Source organism: Xenopus tropicalis, chromosome 4 (genome assembly GCF_000004195.4).
Source record: "Xenopus tropicalis strain Nigerian chromosome 4, UCB_Xtro_10.0, whole genome shotgun sequence".
Taxonomy (NCBI): Eukaryota; Metazoa; Chordata; class Amphibia; order Anura; family Pipidae; genus Xenopus; species Xenopus tropicalis.
This window is the reverse complement of record NC_030680.2, coordinates 135767331-135793439: the sequence shown is the minus strand read 5'-3', so window position 1 is coordinate 135793439 and position 26109 is coordinate 135767331. Positions and strand designations below refer to the sequence as shown.

The 26109-nt window shown below is 37.7% G+C and overlaps 1 protein-coding gene across 4 annotated transcripts in view; it reads left to right on the top strand.

Moving 5' to 3' along the window:
* col7a1 (collagen type VII alpha 1 chain) overlaps positions 1-26109 on the top strand; it is a 136309-nt gene that overhangs the window by 61442 nt on the left and 48758 nt on the right. For all 4 annotated transcript variants that reach the window (XM_012961680.2, XM_012961681.2, XM_012961679.2 and 1 more), the window contains exons 32-59: positions 59-85; positions 1502-1546; positions 1714-1806; positions 3546-3617; positions 3755-3790; positions 3926-3979; positions 4510-4578; positions 5261-5374; positions 6198-6224; positions 7002-7055; positions 7949-8020; positions 10395-10454; positions 11407-11442; positions 12468-12512; positions 13008-13043; positions 13670-13714; positions 15639-15674; positions 16716-16751; positions 16841-16873; positions 19064-19135; positions 20531-20590; positions 20785-20820; positions 22464-22580; positions 22661-22705; positions 23649-23720; positions 23799-23843; positions 25774-25809; positions 25914-25955. In XM_012961680.2, coding sequence (XP_012817134.2) covers positions 59-85; positions 1502-1546; positions 1714-1806; positions 3546-3617; positions 3755-3790; positions 3926-3979; positions 4510-4578; positions 5261-5374; positions 6198-6224; positions 7002-7055; positions 7949-8020; positions 10395-10454; positions 11407-11442; positions 12468-12512; positions 13008-13043; positions 13670-13714; positions 15639-15674; positions 16716-16751; positions 16841-16873; positions 19064-19135; positions 20531-20590; positions 20785-20820; positions 22464-22580; positions 22661-22705; positions 23649-23720; positions 23799-23843; positions 25774-25809; positions 25914-25955 — 1515 coding nt within the window. The remainder of the gene's footprint in view (positions 1-58; positions 86-1501; positions 1547-1713; positions 1807-3545; positions 3618-3754; positions 3791-3925; positions 3980-4509; positions 4579-5260; positions 5375-6197; positions 6225-7001; positions 7056-7948; positions 8021-10394; positions 10455-11406; positions 11443-12467; positions 12513-13007; positions 13044-13669; positions 13715-15638; positions 15675-16715; positions 16752-16840; positions 16874-19063; positions 19136-20530; positions 20591-20784; positions 20821-22463; positions 22581-22660; positions 22706-23648; positions 23721-23798; positions 23844-25773; positions 25810-25913; positions 25956-26109) is intronic.

Here is a 26109-nt window from a genome sequence, read left to right as displayed (position 1 = left end):
GTTTAAATGTAATGTCCTGAAATTATAATATTTTTTTTTTATATTTTTTATACTTAAGGGCGAAAAGGGACAGAAAGGAGAGCTGGTAAGTAACCCTGTAGTTTTGTGACTTTTTGTGTAAAACACCTAGACAGGAGGGTGCAATAGCACAATGCGCAGGCACTCAACCTGTGTGATTGTTAGATAGATATATTATAAAGGCCAAACAGTGTTATAGCAATGCTGAAAGGTAAGCAGGGCCATCCTTTTATTTCCAAGAAAAAGAACCATCTTGTAAAGTGTGCCATATATAAATCTTATAGTAGGAATAAGTCCTGTTTCCATAGGGTTCAAATTAGAGATGCACCAAATCTAGGATTTGGTTCGGTATTGCGCCAGGATTCTGGTTTTTTTCGGCAGGATTCAGATTTGGCCGTATCCATGGTCCTGGCTGAATCTGAATCCAAAAAATCACATGACTTTTTGTCATATTAAGACAGAAGTGGAAAATTTAACCATTCCTAATTAGCATAGGCTTTGGTTTGGTTCGGTATTTGGCCGAATCCCTTACGGCGGATTCAGGTGTTCGGCCGAACGGGGAGAACTGGATTTGGTGCATCCCTAGGTCAAATGAACATCGTGCTGAGCCAATATTGATAGAATTCAGTGTGTTGCAGTTATACCGCTCCCACCTAATGGAGTAAAAGAAACCTTGCCATCTAAAGGCTGTAAGATCATGTAGAAGTCAATGGCAGTTTTCCTAGGCCAATTGTAAGAATCTTCCTTTCATTTGTGCTTATAGAGGTTTTCAGGGTTATTTTTTTCCATATGAAAGTCCACAAGATTTGAAAAATTTAAAAACCCAAGAAAATGTGTGATTTTCATGTTCTTTTCATTTTTTTATTCCACATTTATTTAACTGTGCTTTTTCAATTCGGATCTAATAAATGGCTAGACATTCATGGTTTTCGTGGAAATGAGTTTAGTCATGGTTTCAAAATCCTCTAAAACCACGAAAATCAGAATTTTTAAAAAATGAAAACATTGTAAAATGAATTGCTGTTTGTTTTTGTCTTAGGGTGAAGACACACAGAGCTACTAGTAGCAGCTACTTGTCATGGCTACTAAAATAGACAGTGCTGATCATTTACTGATAATTGTCTCTGTGTGTTTTAGCAGAGGCAATTCTCTTGTCTATGGCAGGGGATTTTCTGGCGTTTAGTAGCTGTGCCAAGTAGCTGCTACTATGTAGCTCTGTGTGTCTTCACCCTAATGTGTCAACAAAACTCTTCCACATGGGATCAGACTAAAAGAGAATAATATAAAATAGACAGTAGTATTGTCAGACAATTTGCAACATGTCTGTATTTGTTATTCTTTGTTTCCTTGGCAAAAAAGGGAAAAATAGAATTTTTATCCCTGCTGAGAAAAGTTGTAAAAATGTCATGAAAGTTTACCGATTTTTGATAACACTGCTTTTTAAACCAAAACCAACAGTAAAGCTTGGTGTTTCTCTCTTTAGGGTAGTGCAGGGCGGCCAGGGGCAACTGGACCTCCTGGAGAGGCGGTGAGTTTCTATTTGATCAACATTATTCATTAGAAATATCCTAAGAACTATGAATTTCTGAAAATTTATGTTTAGCACCTGCATTTGTGGGGTTTTCATGTAATTAATTTGCAGCTTGATAGATGTGAAAGTTTCAATACTTGATTATAATTCTATTTCTGATTTAGGGACGCAATGGTATTCCAGGTCCACCTGGTCCTGTTGGTCCTCGTGGTCCCCCGGGGGAAGGCACAGCATCAAGGGGACAGAAAGGAGAAACTGTAAGTTACTGAAACAAATGCCAAGAACATTTTTCTGTGATTTAAAGGAGAAGGAAAGTCATTTTGACATTTTACTGCCAATTTTTACTGCAAATAGATTTGCCACATTAGTGCCACCTAGAACTCTATATTTATTCTGCAGATAGCATTGCCATACCTGAGTAAACAGCCCAAAAGCTCCCTCCATTTGTTTAAGATTGCAGCTGCCATTTTAGCTTGGTCTTCATAGCTTCCTGCTGCAGCTCTAGCTGCTGGTAGCTCAGATCACACATTCTTAAGGGAGGGGGGAGCAGAGAGGAGAGAGCTGTGCAGACTCTGGCCCCGGGAATGAAGGATTTTTCTGAGAGAGGAAGTCAGATAACATGTTTACATTTACAAAAAAGGAGACAAGAAATCTGGTGTTTCTTTTGATAGAGGACTCAGTGCAGCATTTCTGTGAGTGCTTATGGCTGTATTTACATATACTTTTCTGATAAAGATCACTTAGTTTTTACCTTTCCTTCTTCTTTAAGTCCATCCATCCATCAACATTGTTCTCATTCTACCCCAAATCTTAAAAAAAAAGACATACATTACATATAGTGATGAGCCAATCTGTCCTATTTTGCATAACATTTCTGAAACCGCTAAAAAATTCCTGAAATGGCAAAAAAATGTGTGAAATGCAGTTACCGCACAACTCTTTTGATGCATGCAACTTTTTGTGACGCAATTACAATATATTTAATGCAACTGCAATTTTTTTTGACGCAAACAAGACTTTTTCCTCACTCTGCAAATTTTTGTTGCGCCGAAATTTTGCAGAAGTGTCACCGGTGGCAAAATGCTGAATTTTGCAGCGAATTCATGCCTGGTGAAAAAATTCCTCATCACCAGTTACGTAGTACTATTATTCATACCAAGGGGCGGCCCACCAAATATCACTTTGCAATATTTTTTGTGCATAAGTGATGCTAGAACACTTGTAGAAATCTTGCACCTGTTCCTAAATAATGGATAAGGAGCATATGCATTATTATGTGCGTCATGCAGGCAGGGGGTGGGCCCATACGATGCCCATATCGGTATTAAACAGTGTAAGTATAAAATGTCTTACTGAAAAAATAATTTTGTGCCAACATTAAATACATCACCATTAAGTGGGTCTTAGGTTCATTTAAAATTCACAAGGTAATATCTGTAAAGAGATAAAATGTAGTGATGAGTGAATTTTGCGAATCTTTCAAAAGATCCGCGAAACGGCGAAAATGTTGTGTGACAAAAAAAATTGTCGTCCGTGGCTATTATTTTGTTGCCCATGGCTATTGTTTCGTCGCCCACGGCTATTATTTTGTTGCCCATGGCTATTGTTTCGTCGCCCATGGCTATTATTTTGTCGCGCGGCTGTTATTTCGTCGCCCGCGGCTGTTATTTCGTCGCCCGTGGCTATTATTTTGTGACGCGGCTATTATTTCGTCGCACGGCTATTATTTTGACGCCCGCGACTATTTTTTTTTTGACGCCCGCGACTGTTTTTTTTTACGCCGGTGACAATTTTTGGAACGTGCGACAAATTTTTCCGTGGCGAATTTTTTCATCCGTTTCGCGAAACAATCTGCCAATGGCGAAACACCGAAATTTGCCACAAATCCATGCCTGGCGAAACATTTCGCCCATCACTAATAAAATGAATTGTTTCCCACTTGCACCATGTGATACAGTTTTGTTCCCTAATATGCATAATTTGCCTTCCCGTGTAGGGGGATCCGGGAACTGACGGTATCCCAGGAAGCCCAGGCCGTCCAGGAAACCCTGGTACTCCAGCCTCTCCTGTAAGTCTGACATCAGAATTTTGTGTTTTGTGCCGAACCCTTGGAAATCAGGGCCACGATGATACATAACATTATCACCAACATTGCAGTTTCTTATTATATTATATTATTATTAATCTGCATGTGTTTGATTTCAGGGGAGTAAAGGCTCACAAGGAGAGAGGGGATATCCAGTAAGTTTCCAGTTATTTGTATAATAATCATATCTGAGTAGCCTCACGTCTACTTTCTTTGGGCTGTATAATTTCCTTTTTTGGTCCTCTTCTTCACTATTACAGTTAATTCTTTTTACTTATACCTTCTCATAGGGAGAACGAGGATCTCCAGGCCCATCTGGTCCCAAGGGAGAAAAGGGAGTCCCGGTAGGTTACATGAAGAGTCCAGATGAGATGTTGACTGCACATGATTATGTTGTAATATGCAGGAAAGGCCACTGTTAATCCAGTATTAACAGATGCTACTTTCTGATATGTTTAAGTATGATGTCATTATCATCTTTTGGATGATCAGATGGATTTTGTACAAATTGACTTGTATATGAAAGTTCCAGCTCACTTGCACATACCAACAGCCAACTGTTTCCAACCAATCCCAGATCCAGCTGGGTCGAAGATTGCTTTGTTGTTCCTACATACAATATACTCATCCAATGAAAGAAAGAAAATATGAATATAGATTTCAGAAATGAAATGTTATTGTAAAAAAAAGTAGTCTAATCAGATGAAAATAGTATCCTATTAATTCTACTTAATCAATAATTAGCAGTTTGTACTGAGCAGTAATGGTAGTTATCGTTATTTGTCCTGCGACTGTCACGATTAAAGAAATGGAGCCTCGTGTTCATGTGTAGCTTTGTGGTCCGTGGGGGTAATAAAGATCTTTTTTGTCTCAGGGTGAACCAGGGGAAGTAATAAATGGTGGTGGTGGAATTCCCGGGAGAAAAGGAGAGCCAGGAATTCCAGTAAGTATCGTGGACTCTTATTACTTATCTAATGTTAATCCTATCACTGTCTCAGTCGTCATACTGGCTTTCTAAAAAATTGACAAAGGGAGCATTTTTTCCATAATGAATAACTAACTGAGTGCAACCTGGATATTTGGTTATTGTTTGGAAGAGGCACAGCCTTCCTGTAACTACCAGAAGTGGTTGACCTCAGGGTCCCAATCTGAAACACTTGCCAGCGGCAACATTCCTGGTAATGGAGAAGTAAGTGAAAAGCAACAGTTTGAAGAATCTTGGCTTAATGGGACACATACTCACTATTATTTAAGGGCTTTTGGACCCCCAAGTTAGACAATTACAGGAGTGAAATTGTTTCATGGTGTACGATAAACCAGTTAGTTAGTTGGAAGTCAAAAGATATGTTCTACAACTCACCCACTGCAATAACCAGCCATGATCCTCAAAATGGCTGAATAAAGAACAGCCATTTGCTTTAGAAACTATTGATGATATAACATTTGGTTAGTAAGCAGATTGACATATGCAGCGACACATCAGTGACAGCCAGATCATCACATTGGCTTTTCTACCACCCTTGTTTTCTACATGCCAGGTGATTGTTGTGTGAATCAGATGACAGATTGCAATGCACATCTTCAATATTTTGTTTACCTTTAACACAATTTTACCTGTGTCTTAGGGAATTCCGGGCCAGCCAGGAACCCCGGGACAAAGAGGAATTCCTGGAACCCCAGGGCCCCCTGGACCAGAAGGACCAAGTGGTTCTTCAGGACTCCCAGGGCAGTCTGTCAAGGTATAGTCTTCTAAAATTCTGAAACAGAACACAATGGAAATGAAATTCTATGATGCAACTTACAAATAAAAAAAACTGGGATATATGTTAATATGGGAAAGTTTGCCCAAATCCAATAATGGAAAAAATCCCCACCACTCCTGGCCTCCCCAAGAATGAGGAACCCGGTGCACAGCCAGAGGGGACGGCACCCCTTCGTAATCAAGAAATTTGAGAAAACAGCCAGCACAACGGGTCTTTAAGCCAGAGCTGGACCAAGCCGACTGGGTGCCCTAGGCAATCCGGACGGATTGGGCCGCCCCCCCCCCATCCTTTGTGGGCATGCACACGTATGCGCAAGTGAGTGAACGCACATGGAGGTTGCTGGGGCCGCTGGAGGGGGGTGATGTGGTGGGGGGGAAAGGGCACGGAACTAGGGGTAATTGAAAGGAGAGGTACCCACCTGACACCCCCCCCCCGCCGTTGCACCCTAGGCAGTTGCCTTTTCTGCCTACCCCTAGTCCTGGCCCTGCTTTAAGCAGCAGGATTATCCCTGCATCTTTATTTGAAATTAGTGACATTTCGGGGGCAGGCAGAAGACCCGTTGTGCCGGCTGTTTTGTCAAATTTCCAAATCCAATAACCCATTCCAACCTCAGACATTTGCTTTCATTTCAACTACACTAGACCAGTAAACACTAACTGCTGATAGGTTGCTGTGGAATACTGGACCATGGATAACTCTGTCCCTATTAATAATAAATTAATCATTAATTAATAAAAAAAAAGCAAAATTTAATGGTTTTTGTATTGCAATTAATTTTGTGTTCTTTTTGCCTTTCCAGGGAGAGAAAGGAGAACGAGGTGAGAGAGTAAGTGTATTTCAGTTTACTTATCTCCATTACCTGTTAAATGAGAGTCATTCCACCCTATTGCAGTACAGTATTATTATTATTGATAAACTGAGGCCTGGATTTGTGACGAGGGAGAGAAATAAAAGCACATGTGTGCTATCCGGGTGGGGGGGGAATGGGCGGAACGGAGAAGGGGGCCGGCCTATGGACACCCTATAGTGAAATCCGGCGCTGGATCCACTACTGCTTCCAGTATCCCTACTGGATTTTGCAGTTCAGCAGCCCTAAGTGGTACCAATTTTGTAGCAGATGAAGAGAACATGTGCCTTTTGGCCAGTTTCAACACAAGCTATGGCATATCTAGTCCAAATGCCAGTGGATCACACTCCCCATCGCAATTTTCTTTTTTTTTTTTTAAAGGTATATTGGATTGGGGTATTTTAAGTGTTAAAGAGTTAACCATGCAACATGCGACCGACTAAAAACTAGTGTAAATAAACAATAAAGTGATTAAAAGGTTTCACATGACCTTGAGGTCAATTTAATGGGTAGATTAGAATCATTAATATCTAATGTAATATTTCAATGCCTTCAAATACCTCAATATATAATGAATTTACTCCTTTTCACTAACTCTGGTCGCGACTTGGCTGTATTTTTTCCCATTTGGTCCTTAGCAAAGAGTTTTTGTGCTGTATTCATTTGATCTTGGTGATTGTTCTGAAGAAAGAAAAATAAACGTAACTTTTTTTACTTGCTAACTAGATTAAAAGCTAAATGAATTTCTTTTATTAGGGTCTCCCAGGATCAGTCGATGGAGCTGGTGGCAAGGGTGAACCAGGAAGTCCTGTAAGTGAGATCTCACCCCCAAAATGATTGACTAAGGCCTATTGTTCAACAATGAAGTCTTGTTAACTTTCCTGATCAACAGAATATATCCTTATACACTAAGATGCTTTTAACATTCTTAATCCTTTCTTGGGTTCCTAAACTCTCTCCACAATGATTTTGGTTTTGTTTTTTTTTATGAAAGTTAAATGAGAAGGAAAGTCATTTTGGCATTTTACTGCCAAGAGATTTGCCACATTAGTGCCACCTAGAACATTATATTTATTCTTTAGAAAGCTTTACCATACCTGAGTAAAGAGCCCTAGAATCTTTCTCTTTTTGTTTAAGATAACAGCTGCCATTTTAGCTTAGTCTTCATAGCTTCCTGTTGCAGCTCTAGCCGTTATAGCTCAGATTACACATTCCTAAGGGGGAAATGTGAGTTTTATGAATTCTTATGGGAGGGGGGAGCAGGAGACGGGAGAGAGAAAAGAGCAGCGCAGACTCTGGTCCCGGAAATGAAGGATTTTTCTGAGAGAGGAAGCCAGATACCCTATTAACATGTTTACAAAAAAAGAGACAAGAAATCTTGTGTTTCTTTTGATAGAGGACTTTGCTGTGAGTGCTTATGGCTGTATTTACATAGACCTTTCTGATAAATATTACTTAGTTTTTACCTTCACTTCTTCTTTAAATGCAAATAGTGTTTCTACTTGTCACAAAAATATACAATGTATATAATGCATCTTTCCAACAAAATAACTGTAGGTTTTTTGTCCCATTAAGTAATATGGACAAATCTAAACTTGTGGCTATATTTTAAGGCAACAACTTTTCTAATTTTTTGTTGGTTTTGCCAAAGAAACAAGACAAAGTTCCTTAGTATCGCTGATATTTTCACTTTGCTTTTCAAGGGATCACCTGGTGCTCAAGGTCAAGCAGGGCCTCGGGGTCCAACCGGCCTTTCAGGGCAAAAAGGGGAAAAGGTGAGTGATGGGCAAGTGGGTCAGGCAGAATGAGCATACTGGCTTCCTGAATGACCTTTCTTACTGGTTAAACACTGGGAAAATTATGTAGTACAGGTATGGGATCCCTTATCCGGAAACCCATTATCCAGAAAGCTCCGAATTACGGAAAGCCCATCTCCCATTGACTCCATTTTACTCAAATAATTCAGAATTTTAAAGCTGATTTCCTTTTTCTTTGTAGTAATAAAACAGTACCTTGTAATTGATCCCAACTAAGATATAATTAATCCTTATTGGATGCAAAACAATCCTATTGGGTTTAATTAATGTTTTATTGATTTTTTAGTAGACTTTAGGTATGGAGGTCCAAATTACGGAAAGACCCCTTATCCGGAATACCCTTGGTCCAGAGCATTCTGGATAATGGATCCTATACCTGTACTTAAATTGTTCTGCAATTGTTTAACTAGGAACAATGACCCAAAATCAGATTCATAGTTCTGAAGTCTTTTAGAAAGATCTGTTTAGAGATCTGTCTCTGTTACTTGGATTAATATTAAAAGTATCCTTTTACAGGTATGGGACCTGTTATCCAGGAATGTTCCACACCTGGGGTTTTCCCCATAAGGGGTCTTTGAGTAATTTGGATCTCCTTACCTAACTTCTGCTAAAAAATGATTCAAACATTAATTAACCCCAATAGGATTGTTCTTCCCCCAATAAGGATTAATTATATCTTAGTTGGGATCAAGGACCTATTATCCAGAATTTAGCGACCTGGGGTTTTCTGTATAAGGGATCTTTCTGTAATTTGGATCTCCATAGCTTAAGTCTGCTAAAAAATAATTGAAATATTAAAGAAACCCAATAAGGGGTAATTATATCTTAGTTGGGATCAAGTACAGGTACTGTTTTATTATTACAGAGAAAAGGGAATCATTTAACCATTAAATAAACCCAATAGGGCTGTTCTGCCCCAATAAGGGGTAATTATATCTTAGTTGGGATCAAGTACAGGTACTGTTTTATTATTACAGAGAAAAGGGAATCATTTAACCATTAAATAAACCCAATAGGGCTGTTCTGCCCCCAATAAGGGGTAATTATATCTTAGTTGGGATCAAGTACAGGTACTGTTTTATTATTACAGAGAAAAGGGAATCATTTAACCATTAAATAAACCCAATAGGGCTGTTCTGCCCCCAATAAGGGGTAATTATATCTTAGTTGGGATCAAGTACAGGTACTGTTTTATTATTACAGAGAAAAGGGAATTATTTAACCATTAAATAAACCCAATAGGGCTGTTCTGCCCCCAATAAGGGGTAATTATATCTTAGTTGGGATCAAGTACAGGTACTGTTTTATTATTACAGAGAAAAGGGAATCATTTAACCATTAAATAAACCCAATAGGGCTGTTCTGCCCCCAATAAGGGGTAATTATATCTTAGTTGGGATCAAGTACAGGTACTGTTTTATTATTACAGAGAAAAGGGAATCATTTAACCATTAAATAAACTCAATAGGGCTTTTCTGCCCCCAATAAGGGGTAATTATATCTTAGTTGGGATCAAGTACAGGTACTGTTTTATTATTACAGAGAAAAGGGAATTATTTAACCATTAAATAAACCCAATAGGGCTTTTCTGCCCCCAGTAAGGGGTAATTATATCTTAGTTGGGATCAAGTACAGGTACTGTTTTATTATTACAGAGAAAAGGGAATTATTTAACCATTAAATAAACCCAATAGGGCTGTTCTGCCCTCAATAAGGGGTAATTATATCTTAGTTGGGATCAAGTACAGGTACTGTTTTATTATTACAGAGAAAAGGGAATTATTTAACCATTAAATAAACCCAATAGGGCTGTTCTGCCCCCAATAAGGGGTAATTATATCTTAGTTGGGATCAAGTATAGGTACTGTTTTATTATTACAGAGAAAAGGGAATTATTTAACCATTAAATAAACCCAATAGAACTGTACTGCCCCCAATAAGGGGTAATTATATCTTAGTTGAAAAAGGAAATCATTTTTGAAAAATGAGAATTATTTGCTTATAATGGAGTCTATGGAAGATGGCATTTCTGGAGCTCCATTTTTTGGAGCTTTCTGGATAATGGGTTTCCAGATAATAGATCCCATACCTGTATATACTTTAATTGGCATGTAATAGCATCACTTTATCTCACTGTCTCATTACATAATATATAATGATATACAATAAATAAATGATGTTACACTTGCCGAAACTCCAGTACAATATACAGTATGTACAAACCCTAACTTTGACTCAATAGGATATTACAAGTAACCAGACTCACATGGTAACTTATCCATGAATTTTAATATTATTTAAATATCATCCATATATTATCTCTTGGTTACAGGGCGAAGCTGGAGAAGGCTTTCCGGGGGCTGCAGGGAGGACAGGAGATCCAGGAGATCGAGTGAGTTCCACGAATATTTGTTCATCTATTTGACCTGGAAACAAAAAAGAATAACAATAATCAGCCGCATCACTGTGTTGTTTCTGATACACAGGGGCAAATCCATAACAGTGTTATAGCATTGTCTCTGGTAGTAGGCACAGCTTGAGGGAGAACATAGCAATCCATGTAAGGAACTGTCTATTCTGTACTTACCTGATCACTCTACACGGGTTATGATACCCACTGAGTGAGTTCAGAGAGGGGATCTGAGTTCTAGTACTTTTAATAGAATTAGTAATAGTTTTAGTAATTGTATTAGTATTAGAGACAAATTAATTTTATTGTCAGGTGAGACACAGCGAAGAGATATGTGGTTGAATTGTTTAAAGGAGAAGGAAAGTCATTTGGGCATTTTACTGCCAATAGATTCACCACATTAGTGCCACCTAGAAAAACTGTACCATACCATAAGAGCCCTAGAAGCTTTCTCCGTTTGTTTAAGACAGCAGCTGCCATCTTAGCTTGGTCTTCATAGCTTCCTGCTGCAGCTCTAGCCGTTATAGCTCAGATCACACATTCCTAAGGGTGGGGAGAGTGAGTTTTATGAATACTTATGGGAGGTGGGAGCGGGAGAGAGGAGAGAACTGCACAGGCTTTGGCCCCAGGAATGAAGGATGTTTCTGAGAGAGGAAGTCAGATACCGTAAGAACATGTTTACAAAAAAGGAGACAAGAAATCCTGTGTTTCTTTTGATAGAGCACTCAGTGCAGCGTTTCTGTGAGGGCTTATGGCTGTATTTACATAGACCTTTCTGATAAAGCTTACTTAGATTTTATCTTTCCTTCTTCTTTAAGCATATTTTATCTAAATTAATAAAATGTTAATATAAAATAAATATTGAATGCCCTTTATATGTGTGCAAGACAGCATACATTGAATTTTAATTTAATATTTCCTCATTTCTTTTCAGGGACCCAGAGGGCCACCTGGTGAGCAAGGTACCAAGGTAAGTATTTCAGTGTTTGGACTTTTTTTTATTTTTTTGGGCACTCATTAAATTGCATTTGCTTTCCATGCAGCTTACAAATACATTTTGAGTGAGGGACAGGCCAATAAAGGGGATATTTAATTCCAGGATACACACGAAGGACATGTGCAAAGGGGCATTACTAGCAAAACGGTTTTATTTTCTGTACTTATAATCCTGTTGCTTGTCAAATTAAAGGAGAAGGAAAGTCATTTTGGCATTTTACTGCCAATAGATTCACCACATCAGTGCCACCTAGACCAATATATTTATTCAGCAGAAAGCTTTACTATACCTGAGTAAAGAGCCCTTGAAGCTCCCCTGATAGCAGCTGCCATTTTAGCTTGGTCTTGGTAGCTTCCTGCTGCATTAATAGCTGTTGGAAGCTCAGATCACACATCCCTAAGGGTGGGGGAAGTGAGTTCTTATGCATTCTTATGGGAGGGGGGAGCAGGAGAAGGGAGGGGGAGAGCCCCAAACCTGGATGAGCCCTAAGAATGATACCGAAGAACATGTTCCCAAGACAGGAGACAAGAAATCCTGTGTTTCTTTTGATAGAGGACTATAGAGTGTTTTCTTATGGCTATATTTACATAGAACTTTCTGATAAAGCTTCCTTAGTTTTTACCTTTCTTTCTCCTTTAAAGTAGTGGCATTGCACCTTGGGATAAAAAAGAAAAATCACAATATATGTGAAACATCATAATATTGGAACATGCCCCACATAGTGTGGAGTTTCTCCCTTATAACATGGGGGTAATCAGGAGAGGAGTAATGATCAAAAAAATGAACTGGGGACAAAAAGACTGACATTTAGCCAAGCGAGGTGCCACTGCTTGTGTGGTGAGGGGTAATGAAAAGTACAAACTTCACAGCTTTCAGCCTGAGTAAAAAACACAAATACTGTTAACATAAGAGTTCTTTTTTCAGTTATATATTAAAGAAATTGAATTTAAATTAGTTCTTTATACATTTATATGCAACCCCTTGCATTTTTCTGATAGGGTGACCGTGGGGCTCCTGGCCAGGATGGAGAACGTGGGGAAAAGGTAAGGGCTGATCACTGAATGCACAGGATTTGACAGCCTCACAAAATCCATCAGCCTAAACAAAATGTCCCCCTTTTGGAAATGAAACACTATACCCTACCTACAAAATGCTGATCTCATTGTATTCCTAGCCTTGAAAAACATTGTTTTTTTCTGTTAGATAGGTTCACATGTATAGACCTGTCCCTTGCCACCATATTGTCCCATATGAAGGAAGAAAATGAAGATACTTTCTTAGAAACATTAGAACATTTTGTCCCAACAACATGGTAATGAACTATGTACTGGTAACAAACAATTTTTTGAGCTTTTCTTTGTGGTTATAAGACAGTATTATAGAGTTAATAGTTGTTATTGGTGTAAGCAGGAATAAATTATAGACCCCATACCTATACTGGCAAGAGAAAGAACCAGCTGCCCCATGAAGACTTCTCACTAAATGCTTTTTGGTTGACTATATACTATTATATTATTACATTTGTGATTCTTCTACAGGGTGAACGTGGGCCTCCTGGATTTCAAGGACTAAAGGTTTGCAAATTATATTTTCTTGGAAATGCCACTAGGCCAAGGGCCCTTGGAGGCCACAATAAAACCCAAACATGCATAACTATAAGCTATTTTTAACATTATTGAGCTCAGATAATACTAAGCATTTTGAGGTTATGGCACAATCATGAGATAACTAGTGATGAGCCAATTTGTTTCACTTCCCCAAAACATTTGCAAAACGTTAAAAAGATTTGTAAAACGGTGAAAAATTTGTGAAATGGTAAAAAAGTTGCACATCAAAAAACATTGACAATTGTTCTTGACACAGGCGCCAAATTTTTGATGCGGGTGACAATCTTAGGACGCGTGGTGAATTTTGTTGCCCGTTTCGCAAAAAAAAATCCACCAATGGAGAAATGTAGAAATTCGCAGCAAATCCATGTCTGTCTAATTATTTCGCCCATCACTGATGAACCACCCAAATTTGGTGTCAAGACTTGTCTCTTTGCTTGCAAAGTGTTTTATATGCCTTTCTCTGGAGTTTTGTTTTGTTTTTTGTTGAGTTTTACATTATACTATATTAGAGCTATCAGGTCAATGAGGATCCAACATCTTGGAACAATGGATTAACTGTAACTTCATATTAATTTTCATTTTATTTCCAGGGCAGTCCAGGACAAAATGGGTTGCCTGGTCCATCAGGACCCATAGTAAGTCTTCTATTCTGTTGTACTTTCAAAGATAAATAAAAATCAAAATGAATATGGCTAGAAATTTTATATAGTGAACTTACTGCACCAGCCTAAAGGTTCAGCATCTATATAGCACCAATGATCCAGGATTCTTGGATTTTGTTAGAAGTGTCAGTGACACTGCACATGCTTAGTATACTCTGGGCAGCTGTTAAGAAGCTTATCTTAGGGGTTGTCACAAATTATCTAGCATGAAAATAGCCTGTAATATAAGATGATGCTACAGGGCTGATTAATAAACTCTGATGCTAATTGCATTGGTTTCAGATCTGCCATGTACTAATAATCTGAATTATTTACTAATCAGCCATATATAGTGCCATTTATATTCTATATATACAGTATATTGTGCCATTTATATTTTATATATACAGTATATTGTGCCATTTATATTCTATATATACAGTATATAGTGCCATTTATATTCTATATATACAGTATATTGTGCCATTTATATTCTATATATACAGTATATTGTGCCATTTATATTCTATATATACAGTATATAGTGCCATTTATATTCTATATATACAGTATATTGTGCCATTTATATTCTATATATACAGTATATTGTGCCATTTATATTCTATATATACAGTATAGTGTGACATTTATATTCTACATATACAGTATAGTGTGCCATTTATATTCTATATATACACTATATTGTGCCATTTATATTCTATATATACAGTATAGTGTGCCATTTATATTCTATATATACAGTATAGTGTGCCATTTATATTCTATATATACAGGATAGTGTGCCATTTATATTCTATATATACAGTATATTGTGCCATTTATATTCTATATATACAGTATATTGTGCCATTTATATTCTATATATACAGTATATAGTGCCATTTATATTCTATATATACAGTATATTGTGCCATTTATATTCTATATATACAGTATATTGTGCCATTTATATTCTATATATACAGTATATTGTGCCATTTATATTCTATATATACAGTATATTGTGCCATTTATATTCTATATATACAGTATATTGTGCCATTTATATTCTATATATACAGTATAGTGTGACATTTATATTCTACATATACAGTATAGTGTGCCATTTATATTCTATATATACACTATATTGTGCCATTTATATTCTATATATACAGTATAGTGTGCCATTTATATTCTATATATACAGTATAGTGTGCCATTTATATTCTATATATACAGGATAGTGTGCCATTTATATTCTATATATACAGTATAGTGTGACATTTATATTCTATATATACAGTATAGCGTGCCATTTATATTCTATACATACAGTATAGCGTGCCATTTATATTCTATATATACAGGATAGTGTGCCATTTATATTCTATATATACAGGATAGTGTGCCATTTATATTCTATATATACAGTATAGTGTGCCATTTATATTCTATATATACAGGATAGTGTGCCATTTATATTCTATATATACAGTATAGTGTGCCATTTATATTCTATATATACAGTATAGTGTGCCATTTATATTCTATATATACAGTATAGTGTGCCATTTATATTCTATATATACAGTATATACTGAGTGGGTCCCTAAGCTCAGGTAAGTGCCAGCAGCACAGAGTATGGGCAGGGAATCAGCAGAAAAGAAGATGGGGGGCTACTGGGGCATCTTTGGGGGCACAGATCTTCCCTGCTAAAGGGCTGTGGGCAGATACATAAGCAGAAAACATGATGTGCAGCATTTCAGCCCTACTTCTTTAGTTAATCTTTAGTTCTCCTTTAAAATACCAATCCTTTGTTGAGAGTTTGACCCTACGAGTATAAATAATAGCCACATTCAAATGAGAATATCTCCACTAACAGCCTTTTCCTTTATTTCTCTCTATTTTTTTCCAGGGTCCTTCAGGTGGACTGGGACCACGAGGTGACAAGGCAAGAATTCTATGTCTTCAGTTTTAAGTGATTATAATAGATGATTTCACTTTAATCATGAAATTAATATTTACTGCTTCTTTAAGAAAAATCCAATCAATGGCCCGGCAAAAAAAATTTGTTTTCCAAATGCAGCATAATAGCTTATCACAGTATGACGGGTCATTGGGAATGTGGAGAAGGGCTTGATTGGCTTAAGTTTAAGTAAGGTTGGATAAAGTACATATTTATCCCTAGAAGCAACTTCAGGTATACAATTAGAGGACATGTAGGCATGTCTGAGGTCTAGTTTATCAGTGGTACAGGTGTAAGTGCTGTAGTGCTACAGGGGGCAGAATTTCTTCCCATAGGGACCATACACATGGGGTATATTTATCATGCTGTGTAAAAAGTGGAGTGAAACATTACCGGTGATGTTGTCCAGGGCAACCAATCAGCAATTAGATCTCAACAGTTAGAAAACCAAAGCAAAGCATCTGATTGGCTGCTATAAACATCACTGGTAATGTTTTACTCCACTTTTTACACAGCATGATAAATATACCCCATAGAATGTGTGCCTTTTCCATTGCCAGGCAAGGTGAAAATGAACTGATTTTTCCATCTAGAGTGTAGAATAAATACAATAATAATGACATATTAAGTTATGGTTTTTTTTTAAGTTGCCTTTTTTCTTGTTTGATGGATTTAACTATAACAATACATAAGGAATAGGAAAATGAAAAAAATCAATTGACCGAGACAAACAGGCTATAGTGCAGTTGGGCAAACCTCTAGTCCCTTTATTAACCAGATGTAAAATAGAGAAAATATAGCGCACCAATCTTATCTAGCAGTTTAGTTAAATAAAAAAAAAAAATCTTTAGTAAAAGTAGGCCACATTCCCATGGTTGCCATGGAAACATTATATTCTGGCAATCACTTCAGCCCTCATACTATAACCCCTCTCAGCATGGATAGAGCAGGTAGGCAGAGCTGTGTCTTGATATAATCATAAAGAAATGTATATTGTTTAATATCTTGGAATATTTTTCCTGTTAGGGTGATCAAGGTGCTCCTGGGGAACCTGGGAAATCAGTGAGTACAACATTGCATCTCTAATGATTTCATTATTTTAGCCCAGTATCAAAGGGTTTATATAAATGTACATTTTATTTTTGTTTCAGACTTTGGGTCTTCCGGGAGGTAAAGGCGATAAGGTGAGGTTTTTTATGTGTTTCAATACTGTATGCCAGTCCAACCCAACGTACAACCTGGAATCCGTCTTTGTTCCATTTCCACTTGTTGGTAATGGTGACAGGAAAATCTAAAATTGGATCCGTGCAACTAATTACTTGCTGGATTAGCTTCTATAAAGTTATATATGAACTGGAATTGGTTCCCTTATTGAGGAACATTTGAAAAGTTTATTGCATAATGCAAATATGTTTTGTACAGTTGTGTTTACTCTTATAGCAGTGTAGCTGGCTCTATATTCTCTTTGAGCCGATGGTGTAGAAAAGGGTTCCCCAACCTTTCTTACTCGTGAGCCACAGTAACATGTAAAAAGACTTGGGGAGCAACACAAGCACCATAAAAGTTCATGGAGGAGCCAAATAAGGGCTGTGATTGGCTATTAGGGGCCTCTATGCACCCTATCAGCTTACAGGGGGCTTTATTTGGTAGGAAATCTTGTTTTTATTCAACCAAAACTTGCCCCCAAGTCAGGAATTCAAAAATAACTACCTGGTTTGGGGGCACTGAGAGCAACATCCAAGGGGTTGGGGAGCAACATGTTGTCCCTGAGTCACTGGTTGGGGATCACTGACGTAGAACATGATCCCTTTAATGCATCAAGTCATACAAAAACTATTCTGTAGAACACTTAGGGACAGCTTTATTAAAATGTGAGTTTAGAGCTTAACACATGAAAACATACCCTTGTTCTATTCATTCCTATGGGATTTTTAGAAGCATCATTATCAATGGGTGAAAGTTAGAACTCACTATTTGATAGATACGCTTCTAAAAATCCCATAGGAATGAGTAGAACATGGATGAGTTTTTATGTGTTAAGCTCTGAACTCACCTTTTGATAAATCGTAGAGGCTGATTTGTCAATATTCTCATTTTCATTGCTGTAGGGGTTTTTAAAACCAAGACTTTACTCACATTCTCTAAGACTATAAATGCCAAGTGATTTACAGCCTTAAAAAAAAAAAAGTGGGAATGAAAAAAAGTACAAATCAAACCTGTTGAGATCATGTAGAAGTCAGTGGGCAGCTGTTCTGTTTCCCGTTGGAAGATCTTCTTTTGCTTCGTGGTAGTTTTTGGCTTTTTCGGACATTCCATTAGTCTTCGCTTTTCTCTGTATTTTTTACATTTGTGCTTTTTTTTAAAAAAAAGTTGTTTTAATATATCACTTGGCATTCGTGGTTCTAGAGAAACACTAAACACTGTGGTTTTAAAAGGCACTTAAACCATGAAAATGAGAATGTTGATAAATGGGCCTTCCAAGATTTAGGCTTTCTTTAGAAAATCATCAGTTTAAAGGAAAACTATACCCCTAGAATATATACTTATCCAACAGATAGTTTATATTATGTTAAGTGACCTATTAAAGAATCTCACCAAACTGCAATATATATATCAGTAAATATTGGCCTTTTACATCCTTTCCCTTGAGCCGCCATTTAGTGATGGGCTGTGTGCTCCCTCAGAGATCAGCTGACAGGAAATAATGCAGCTCTGACTGTAACAGGAAGTAGTGTGGGAGCGAAAGGCAGAACTCTGCCTATTCATTGGCTGATGGGGCCTAGCATGTATGTGTGCCTTGGCTTGTTTGTGTGCAATGTGAATCCATATGAGCTTGTTTATGCAATATATTTTATAGAGACCTAGATTGTTTGCGGGTATAGTTTTCCTTTAAAAGATTTCTATCTTTTAGGGAAACACAATACTCAATGCTCAATTCTTTGAGCAATTCATATTTCTTTTAGAAAACTTAGACTGTTTATAATTCCCTTCCTAAATGTGCAATGTTTTCATGAAATTGCACTGTATTAGGTACTTGAACCACTTGTCTTAATTATGTAGTCGTGTTGCAGAGCACAAAGCTTTATTGGTCCTTGGAAAATTGTGGTCCATCATGAAAAAAGTTGTATATATTATTCTGGCTGAATTTATTTTTATTTTGTGGTGTAAAATTGTGTAAATAACCATGCAAGTGATGATATTACCTCAAAAACCCATGTTTTCCTGTTAGCCCATTTTATTTGATTTTGCCCAATATCAGGTTCAACTTGTATCCTAAGTGACTTCATTAATTCAGCAACAGGATAAGATCAAACAGTTTTAGATGTTCTGTCTCCTTGTGAAAGAAGTGTTAGTAAAACTGTCTTTGGTTTTAGGGAAGCCAAGGTCCCGCTGGACCAGAAGGTCCAAAAGGTTCAAGAGGAGATTCAGGGGAGAAAGGCGAGCGAGTGAGTAACGTTCCTGTTAAATATCTTCCTGAGAGAAGCAGCACAATATAAAGGAAATATAGGGATGGGCAACTTTATGTAGCTGCTCATTGTCTTCTTTCTGCCATGAATGTTTCTGGTTATTAGATGTGAGGCGGGTGGGAAGAACATGGCTGCCCTGCCCCTCTGACACTGCACTATGCACCTTGTATATCTGGCCCAATGCCCCCTGCAAACCTACCCCCTCACACTGACACCACCAATTTTGTGCACATCACAGGGCACCCTCAACAACCCCCTTATAGTGATGGGCGAAATATTTCACCAGGCATGGATTCGCGGCGAATTTCCGCGTTTCGCCATTGGCGGATTGTTTTGCGAAACGGATGAAAAAATTCGCTGCGGAAAAATTCGCCGCACGTCAAAAAATTGTCGCGGGCGTCAAAAAAGAATAGTCGCGGGCGTCAAAATAATAGCCGCAGGCGACGAAACAATAGCCGCGCGACGAAACAATAGCCGCGGGCGACGAAACAATAGCCGCGGGCGACGAAACAATAGCCGCGGGCGACAAAACAATAGCCGCGCGACAAAACAATAGCCGCGGGAGACGAAACAATAGCCGCGCGATGAAACAATAGCCGCGGGCGACGAAACAATAGCCGCGCGACGAAATAATAGCCGCGGGCGACAAAAGAATAGCCGCGCGACAAAATAATAGCCGCGTGACAAAATAATAGCCGCGGGCGACAAATTTTTTTTGTCGCACGACATTTTCGCCGTTTCGCGAATTTTTCGCCGTTTCGCGGATCTTTTGAAAGATTCGCGAATTTTTCGGCGAAGCGAAATGGAACAGATTCGCTCATCACTACCCCCTTACCCTCTCTAACAGGCCCCCTACTCCCCCAGGGTGCCCCACCCTTGACCACAGGCCATTGCTTCCAGTAGAAGTAAATCTGATATCCTCTTAAGGATGATTCTAGGTCCAAGACATGGCAACTACTTTACCTAAGGTTACTTTATTATTGGTTGGGAAGTGTTGGCATGATCTGGGGGCACCATGCATCTACAGGAGTTTTAAAGGATCACCATATGGATGATGCCCAAGTAAGTGGCATTGAACAGGATGCCAACCCCCATCACATCCATGGGGCTGGATTATGGGCATTATGGGATTATGGGTTCTTTTTACATGTTATACTTTGTCTCCCTATTATAAAATATTCCTCTGGTATTATTTCTGGTTTTCCACCACACTGGTTTACATTTTGGATTTGTCTATTACAAGAGCCCTTGGCATCTTGGAAAGCTAATAGCCCCCACATTTTTTAAACTGATGGTCCCATACCTATATATTGCATCCAACAATGTACATTTCACAAACATTTCTATTACAACTCATTTTCAATTCTAAATCAGGGTCCACCAGGATTTGGAATCCCTGGGCAGCCAGGAGCAAAGGGAGATCAAGGAGAAAGGGTAACTCATATTTAATATATTATTTTTTCTTCATTTATTGCTGTTACCATGATGCGCTGAGCTTCGGATATTATTTTGCTGCCATGAAGGCGTGGTTAAGCAGGACTCCCAGCATCCTCTGTCGAAGTGTCAAAGCTGTGGATTACCTCAAAAAATGTATTATCACATATTAACATCATTTTTTTTTATATTAGGGCAATGTCGGCCTTGCTGGAAAGACAGGACAAAAGGTATGTTAGTGTGCAGCAATAAACCCTGTTTTCTTGAGTATTCTTTTCTTTAAGTGTTTCTAGGATTACACATAACATTCTGTACATTTTGTATATAGGCACAACTATAAGAGAGCTTTCCCAATGTACTTCTAGGTGTAAGCACAAGTATTGAGAGTCACAGCACACAAATATTGGGGCCACAGTTGCCTCATTTTTTGAGATACACACTCGTAGCTTTGAATGATATGTTCCCTTACATTAGGCAATGTGTGTCTGGGCTGGAGGTATTCACCTTGCCTTATGGCAGAACCAGCTCCTGGGACAAATTTGTTTTTAAGTAAAACTATCTAAACAAAATCAGCGTTTCACGTGGTTAAATCTGGGTTCAACCCTCCCTATTAAAGCTTGCTTCTGTATGGTTTTCTGCCACCTATTATCCCTTTCCAAAATCACCCCCAATGTGAGTTTTTTTAATTCCTTTTTCTTCCCTTACTTACTCTCTTTCTGTCTCATTTATATCCTTCAGATTCTCCCACCTTGAGTCAGTTACATGCTCTGAGACAATTCATCTTCATTCCTTCCAAAGCTTCTCTTTGTTTCTGCCCTTTATATTCTCCCTCTCTGCACTGCTCATGTTTCCTTACCTTTTCCCTTTATTATTGTTATTATTATTATTATTAAGCATAATAATAATAAGAGGAAGAACATATATTCAAAAAACACCAATATATTCTGTATAATAGATGGGTGTATACACAGAACATAAAGAAATAAACATTATAAACATAAAGCAAGAGGGTCTTGCTCAACAGAACACACATTCCCTTTCTAATAGTTCTTTTAATGTTAATCCGTCAAGACTCTCGAGCTTCAACGTTTTTTTTAGTGTATCGTTTTTTAACTTGAACTATATTATATATATACACTGAATATATTTATAAATTCATATTTTTGTAAATGTATGGGGTTTGATTTAACTGCAAAGTTATTGGTAGGTCCTGTCATTAGTCCTTTCATTTACAATAACACAAGTTCTTATTATAGCATTATATATTATATATATATATTCAGTTTAGCTCTATGCACTTTCACTATCTCCTAGGACTTTCTCCTGATTCTGGTTTCCCTGAGGGAACTCGTTGGAATAATTTGAGACCATTTATGCCACAATCACTTCCTATTATATGCTTTTTTAGACTCACTTTTTGTCTTGGTCATTAGTATTATTAAGATGGGCAAATTCATTTAAACAAGTTACAGACTGACTACAGAGTCTGTTTTGGTTCTTTGTATTTCTCATCATTTGAGCATTTTACAATTGATTACATTTGGGATCAGTTAATGTATTTCAAATCCTTTTTGCACAAAGCAATTAATGAGCTCATTGTATATTTACTGCCGTTACTAAAGTGTCTTAGCAACAGTATTGTGTGTCATAAAGTGTTCCCTCTTTTTCTCTTAGGTGGGGTTTGATATAGAATTTCTAGTATATAATGTGAGAATCCCATAATGCAGAGAATGCTATTTCCCCTTTGCTCATGGGGGAGTTTATAGACCTATTTCAGCTATTTTGTTGTGATCTAGTGGTCACCAACTCAACAGAGTCTACAGAGGTACAATATATATAAAGGATAAATGACATCTAAACTGTCTTTGTTCAGGGAGAGCCTGGAGAACCGGGACAGAATGGGGAACCAGGAAAATCTGGGCCACCAGGGCAGATTGGTCTTCGGGGCAAAGAAGGAGATCGTGGAGAAAAGGGAGATGAAGGAACACCGGTAAGAGAATGACCATGGCCCAAAAGCACAGTAATTGCAGAATGTTGACATGATTGGCCAATTTCTTTCTCCACTCGCAGGGTGAATCTGGAATACCAGGAAAGAATGGAGAAAGAGGCCTAAGGGTAAGGATGACTTCTACTGGATCTGCAAATACTGCTCTATCTGTATCCAAGAAATCATTACTTATATTTCAGATCAGAACTGGATTAACCTGGAAATTCCAGGTGTTGCAGAATTATATACACTAATCTATGTGCAAAGCACAAAATATATAGGTGCAATTCACCATTTTTTAAAATCACTATACTGGGTTTCCCCCAAAATATCAGCGTGAACACTTGCAATTTAGCATACCTTGCAACTTTCATGCAATAAGGGGCAGATTTATTAAAATTTGAGGTTAGAGCTTAAAGCATAAAAACTCTCCCATGGTGAGTTAAGGGACCTATTAAAGAATCTCAGCCATTTAGTGATGGGCTGGGTGCTCCCTCAGAGATCAGCTGACAGGAAATAATGCAGCTCTGACTGTAACAGGAAGTAGTGTGGGAGTAAAAGGCAGAACTCTGTCCATTCATTGGCTGATGGGGCCTAGCATGTATGTGTGCCTTGGCTTGTTTGTGTGCACTGTGAATCCTATGATCCCAGGGGGCGGCCCTAAATTCTTAAAATGGCAATTTTCTATTTAGGATTACCCAATGGCACATACTACTAAAAAAGTATATCTATGAAAAAAGGGATAGATTTGTCAAATAAACCAAAGTGACAGCATATAAATTGTGGCACCAGTCAATTTATTCAGCCACTATATAATGGGATTAATGTGCAATTCAAAAGGTGCTCAATAGTATAAAGACTGGAATCCTGGAAGTAAAACCTTCTGTACTATTCACTTTATACCCAGTTCATCAGAACAGGCTGAACAGCCATATTGGTATGTATGGGGCAAGTACCTCTGTGAAAAGCATTTGTGAGCGCAAACTTTGCACTTACCTTTTAACCAAATATAATTATAAATGGATTTTCTTTGACTGTATTTTGAATACATTTATTTGTATATTTTTGTAGGGTCTTCCAGGACAAAGGGGCCTTTCAGGAGAAAAGGGGGATTCTGGGGATCCCGGGGAGTCTGGAAGGAATGTAAGTATAGCTGTCTGGCTGCGCGTATCTTCCTTCCTATATTTATGTCTATGACTTACCATTATTCCTTCTACCTAGGGAACCCCCGGAGCCCCTGGCACTAAAGGTGAACGAGGTGATCCAGTGAGTTACCAAATACTATTTTTTTAACTTTCTGTAGTTTACAACCTTGGCATAATTCTCTATAATGTAAAGCTTTGTTGATAAAAAACTTCATTGTCAATGTTCCAACTCATTTCTCATAGCCTGTGTGTGCACAAATTATTATTACTGCTGTTATTATTATAAGTAGTAGTACAGGTATGGGATCCCTTATCCGGAAACTCATTATCCATGAAGTTGCGAATTACGGAAAGACCATCTTAATCAATCTTAATCAAAGAATTCACATTTTTAAAACTGATTCCCTTTTTCTTTGTAATAATAAAACAGTACCTGTACTTGATCCCAACTAAGATATAATTACCCCTTATTGGGGGCAGAACAGCCCTATTGGGTTTATTTAATGGTTAAATGATTCCCTTTTCTCTGTAATAATAAAACAGTACCTGTACTTGATCCCAACTAAGATATAATTAATCCTTATTGGGAGCAGAACAGCCCTATTGGGTTTATTTAATGGTTAAATGATTCCCTTTTCTCTGTAATAATAAAACAGTACCTGTACTTGATCCCAACAAAGATATAATTACCCCTTATTGGGGGCAGAACAGCCCTATTGGGTTTATTTCATGGTTAAATGATTCCCTTTTTCTTTGTAATAATAAAACAGTACCTGTACTTGATCCCAACTAAGATATAATTACCCCTTATTGGGAGCAGAACAGCCCTATTGGGTTTATTTAATGGTTAAATGATTCCCTTTTCTCTGTAATAATAAAACAGTACCTGTACTTGATCCCAACTAAGATATAATTACCCCTTATTGGGGGCAGAACAGCCCTATTGGGTTTATTTCATAGTTAAATGATTCCCTTTTCTCTGTAATAATAAAACAGTACCTGTACTTGATCCCAACTAAGATATAATTACCCCTTATTGGGGGCAGAACAGCCCTATTGGGTTTATTTAATGGTTAAATGATTCCCTTTTCTCTGTAATAATAAAACAGTACCTGTACTTGATCCCAACTAAGATATAATTACCCCTTATTGGGGGCAAAACAGCCCTATTGGGTTTATTTAATGGTTAAATGATTCCCTTTTCTCTGTAATAATAAAACAGTACCTGTACTTGATCCCAACTAAGATATAATTACCCCTTATTGGGGCAGAACAGCCCTATTGGGTTTATTTAATGGTTAAATGATTCCCTTTTCTCTGTAATAATAAAACAGTACCTGTACTTGATCAAAACTAAGATATAATTACCCCTTATTGGGGGCAGAACAGCCCTATTGGGTTTATTTAATGGTTAAATGATTCCCTTTTCTCTGTAATAATAAAACAATACCTGTACTTGATCCCAACTAAGATATAATTACCCCTTATTGGGGCAGAACAGCCCTATTGGGTTTATTTAATGGTTAAATGATTCCCTTTTCTCTGTAATAATAAAACAGTACCTGTACTTGATCCCAACTAAGATATAATTACCCCTTATTGGGGGCAGAACAGCCCTATTGGGTTTATTTAATGGTTAAATGATTCCCTTTTCTCTGTAATAATAAAACAATACCTGTACTTGATCCCAACTAAGATATAATTAATCCTTATTGGATGCAAAACAATCCTAATTAAATGGGTTTAATTAAAGTTTTATTGATTTTTTAGTAGACTTAAGGTATGCAGATCCAAATCAACGAAAGACCCCTTATCCGGAATACCCTTGGTCCCGAGCATTGTGGATAATGGGTCCCATACCTGTACAGTACACCAGAGAGGCAGAACTTTTGAGATGAGAAGTCCTTTGAGATGTAGAGTGTTATAGGAAGCCTATATAACTTAATAAATTGTGTTATAGGCACAGTAAAACATGACTAGGTTATAAGCAAAGTACATTATGATTTTACCACCAGTTATACCAACAAATATAAATGCATTTTATTTTTCAGGGAACACAAGGTCCTCAAGGACCACAAGGAAAGCCAGTAAGTGTGTTTATAGCATTATTTTAAAGTGGGAATTTGAACATTGAAAGGAAGCCACATATTGTGTTTTATTTGATATTTCAATTGAGTTTGTATTCATTTAGGGCACCGTGGAATCTGTGGTTGCTGGAGCAAAAGGGGAGAAGGTGAGAGCTCACAGTTCCTCTATACATATGCATTGGTAATCTTTGCTTTAGCATAGAAGTTATATGGGCAGCGCTGTATTTAAGTTTGGTGCCAAACTAGGCATCGGACATAACTGTGCCCCCCGGTCTGCGGAATTGACTAACATGCCTGTAT